Source organism: Aplysia californica, unplaced genomic scaffold (assembly GCF_000002075.1).
Source record: "Aplysia californica isolate F4 #8 unplaced genomic scaffold, AplCal3.0 scaffold00717, whole genome shotgun sequence".
Classification (NCBI taxonomy): domain Eukaryota; kingdom Metazoa; phylum Mollusca; class Gastropoda; order Aplysiida; family Aplysiidae; genus Aplysia; species Aplysia californica.
In genome coordinates this window covers 23897-28534 of record NW_004797987.1, presented here as the reverse complement: position 1 = coordinate 28534, position 4638 = coordinate 23897, and the positions used below count along the sequence as shown (strand labels likewise).

Below are 4638 nucleotides of genomic sequence, written 5' to 3'. Positions count from 1 at the left end.
CACACACAGACATATACATACACACGCGCGCACACCCCCCTACCCAAATACACACACTCATAAATGCACGAGCACGAGTTCAAAAATACAAAGTAAAACTCATACGTTTTGTTTTTTAAATAACTTTTGTTTTTATTGACCATTGTTCTGTTTAGTAAAAGCCAGGATTTGTATCAAAATTGCATCTTTCGCCTGAAATTCAGTATTTTAATTATCGAAATTTTCAATGAAAGACACCTCGCATAGCATGGGCCGATAACTCATTCAGTTTCACATTTAAATCTAGGGGCCCTAGCTTGAGGCAGAAACTTTAATAAAGCTCATTTTTGGTGACCTTGTAAAACTCTTGCTATGTAGAATATATGTTTGCTCTTGGGCGACAATTAGTCACAAAAATGGAGATATTGGCAAAAAATCGACACACGGGTCAAATTTGAAGATTTTCTTTTAATGCCATCTTCTTAAAACTACATAGCCTGTCTATTATCATGTCTTACTTATAAATTGATAAAAATCAACCAATAAGCGTGACGGATCTATTTGTCGGGCAGCGCGGTGGAATCAGGTTCTCGTCAATTTTGGGGCATGTAGAGTTATTGGTATCATCTTAAAGCTTGTTCACTTGTCTTTATTTGGATGAAGAAAATAGCCATTTATCTTGAATACAAGTCGAGATATTGGCGAATGAATGAGGTGGGGGTCACCCGTTTTTAGAAGGTAAAATTAGTGAGAAAATGGCCGCCAAAGATTATTTATTTGCTTATGAGTCCGTAGTAACTGAAAAAGTACATTTTTTGTGCCTTTAATCAACGTTTTTCAGAAAAATCCGCACAGAAATGAGTTCTTTAATGGACATGAAAGGTGTTGAGCCAAAAAATAAAAATTGGATAAAAATTTACAAACCTGCGGAAAAATGCAAGTTTCTACACTTTGATTATTTTGACGAGAGCCTGATTCCACCAGGCTGCCTCCCATTTTCTTAAAGCTTGAATCCCAGAAGTAACTCATTTTGTCAGCACGCTTCACAATTGTGAAACTCCCTGCCAGGTGGGGTGGAACGTGAGCTATGACTTCAACGAGAGCGACTTCAACGTGTGCATGGTCATCCTGAAGACCTACCTGACTCGTATGATGGAGCAGGGGGACCCGCGGATACCTTGGAACACCCTCAAGTACCTCATCGGGGAGGTCAGTCGGTGCAGCGGGGCACAGGGGAAGCTTCAGTTTTGTTGTTGTTCGGTACCTTGTTTCTTTGGGGTTCTCTCTTTATTTCGTTTTTTTTTTTTTTTTTTTTTTGTTTTTTGTTTGGTTTTTTTTGTTTTTTATTGGGGGGGTGGAGCTGTTATAATTATTTCGTTTTTTGTAAGCTTAAAAACGACACGAGACCATTGTGGAAGAGGTTCTTGAATGAAAGATGCTGGGCAGGAGAGCCAGAGGAAGACAAAGAGTAGCATGGATGGACAACATAAGAACACGGACTGGTCTGGATGATATGACAGAATGTGCTACTGCAGCTCGCTTCCGTGAAGGATGGAGGGCCATTACACGTCGACCTCTGAAATCGAGTAAAAATGACTTCGTCGCTTCTGGAGAGGTCCGAAGGTTTTCGTGAGCCCAGTCTGGGTTTGATGTTGTAGAGTTTGTCGTTGGTTTGATTCCTCCAATGGGTCTCCCACCGACTGGAGGTGTAGTTTTTTACTTTATTTTTAAAGCCAGTCTGTGGGAGAGTGTTCTCTTACTAGCAAAAGACAAAAACATCATCATTGCCTTTCTCACCCTGCACCAGGGTCGTGCAGGCCACTTTCCACCTTTCTCTATCCTGGGCGAGCCTCTTGATGTTATTCCATGTCTTCCCACTTTTCTGTACATCGATTTCTGTTATTCTTCTCCGGGTTCCGAGATAAAACATGATGTGTGGTCATTGGTGTTTACGCCGCAATATTTCTAAAAGATCATTCATTGCTTGAATATCATAATGTTATAATAATGTACCTCAATTCGTTCTAAATCCTACTTTTGTCGTTCTTACTTCCTGTTCTTGCTCGTTTTCAATTCTTTTCATAGGATAGAACTCTTGAAAAAAAATCTTCCGACCTGTTTAATTCTCTTATCTCCCTTTGAAACTGTTTTTCAGTCATTTTTAGCAGACAACATAAATGTTAGCGCTCAAATTCTGTCACTGTCTAGATCTAGCTAATGATTATCAACATATTGTAGTATGTGATGTTGAGCAAATAACACCACACAATTTTGGCTGTGAAAAATGTCCGTACACGAATGAATTTGGCACCGTATTAAACGCCATAGGTCAGTTTAAAAGTAATTGCTCATTTATTAGATTAAACTCACCCTTTCCCGCTCAAATTTAGGGGTATTTTCAGAAAATCACCCTGATCAAAGTTATGAACTGAAAACCATCTTTTTCCCACTTGATGAACACAAGTGGATTCTCTTTAGGAAAATATAATTGGATCTGGAATACGTTGTGTTTGTGAATTGTGGTGATTTTTAAGAATTGATCCATACTTTTGCAATACATGGTAGGTACTGCCGTGTAACTGTTTAGATCTACACAAAGCACGCAGAAAAGTTCGTCAAAATCAAACCTTTCCCACGAGAGACTTCCAACTTGCCTTTAAGTTCAAGGAAAATGACTGTAGATGAGTCCCACCCTTCACTATTGCCGCTGTTGCTTCCCTTTGGTCAGAAAAAAAAATATATATATATAAATATATTATTATATATATATATAATACTAGCTAGGCCCCCTTTCGATGAAAGGGATGATCGGTGCTTTAATATCAGCTGAAAGTCATTGGCCTACTATATTTACACTCTACTGGAATGGAGAAATAAATATTGAGAGATGAAAAAAATTAGGTCTAGATCTATACTCTCAAAATAAAATGCGCCTCTCGAAATATCGCTTCCGGATTTTCTAAAATTACAGAGACAAAAGCGATCGGCGAAATAAAGAAATTTAGCTTTTTGCAGCAAAACTGTCTCAAAACTGAAAAAACCAAGGGCGCCATGATCTGGAGAATATTTTACAGAATATTTTGGCGAGAACCGCATGTCGATCGATGCAGCCATTAAAAAGCATTTTGAATAGCAAAATTCGGCCACCACAAATAGATAATAGATGTTCATATGATAGATGTAATGGGCAGAGAACATGATGCAACGCGTGGATATGCGCTTTATATTAATGCGCTGGTGCAGCAGCAGCAGTAGTAGCAGCAGTAGTTGCAGTAGTAGCAACAGCAGCAGCAGCAGCAATAGTAGTAGCGGCAGCATCGGCAGCAGCAATAGTAGTAGCGGCAGCAACGGGCAGCAGCAGTAGTTGCAGTGTAGCAATAGCAGCAGTAATAGTAGCTGCAGTATCAGAAGTAGCAGTAGTAGCAGCATCAGCAGCAGCAGCATCATCATCATCATCAGCAGCAGCAGCAGCAGCAACAGCAGTAGCTTCAGCAGCAGTAGCAGAAGTATGGGTTTGAACATGTCCAGGTGATGTACGGCGGGCGGGCCATCGACGACTTTGACCGCCGTATCCTGCGCACGTACATGGACGAGTACATGGGAGACTTCATCTTCGACGCCTTCCAGCCCTTCCACTTCTACCACGACGACACCGTGGACTACCGCATCCCCCAGCCCGAGGAGCCGCAGGTCAAGGACGAGTATATCGGTAAAGTGGTTTCGACAGTTGTCATTTTTGTTTGTAGTTGTTTTAGTAAGGATTTACGGCGTTCGCAACTGCATAAAGTCATATGAGCGCACATGACGCATTAAACATTATCAGTTGGTAGGAACTTTTGAATTTTGCCCCGCGTAACGGCTGAAGCCTACTCTTATCGATTTGGGGCTGCTAAGGGATTTTTAACGTATGCAACTTGCACACGGGACCTCCGAGAGTTTTTGCCCTTATCCGAGAAGGCTAGGTGTAGATCTTTCCTACCCGTAGATCAGGGGTGTGGCTGACAGACAGCAGTAAAAAAGACCCGAAAAAGTAGCAGTAGAAAGGCTGCAGAAAGAGTCAGGAGCCCAAAGGGGGCAGAAAGAGGAGACGAAAGCAGACGACAGAACATTGTTAGAGAGCAGGAAAGGATGTGAAAGGAAGAAAATTTTCCGTCGCTATCCGGATTCGAACCCGGGACCTATTGAAGGAGAGGCAAGCACCTTAACCTCTAGGCCACGAGAGCCCCCTGTCTTCCAGGGTTTTCGAATAACCAGACTACAAATCCCCAAAGAGTTAATCTGAAACCAAAATACTGTAGTATAAGTCTTAAGTTATCGTTATGTTCCTTTTTTTCTTACAACGTTAGGCTCAGATTAGAGATATGATATTTACTTATTAAATATATGTTTTGTACATTTAAACTGTACAGATATCAAAACTTTTTTTGACGTCATTGATCCGAAAAGGATCCTCATTTTCATTTTTTTTAAAGAAGTAGGTTTATTCTGGAAAAAAAAAAGAAATGTCCGACTTTCTAGATATTTATAATAAATTATAGTAACTGAGTAATTGGGTATCACCATACTTACTGAAAATTGTGTAAATTATGTTCATTCGTCCTTTTAATCAACAGCTGGACAGACCAGTCAGTAATGGTACATCATGTTATGGGGGGGGGG

At 40.5% G+C, this 4638-nt stretch overlaps 1 protein-coding gene across 1 annotated transcript in view; it reads left to right on the top strand.

The window, feature by feature from the left end:
- Positions 1-4638, top strand: part of LOC101850283 (dynein heavy chain 10, axonemal) — a 19085-nt gene that overhangs the window by 2411 nt on the left and 12036 nt on the right. The window contains exons 2-3 of the mRNA XM_005108750.3: positions 1048-1188; positions 3508-3680. Of these exons, the coding sequence (XP_005108807.2) occupies positions 1048-1188; positions 3508-3680 (314 nt within the window). The remainder of the gene's footprint in view (positions 1-1047; positions 1189-3507; positions 3681-4638) is intronic.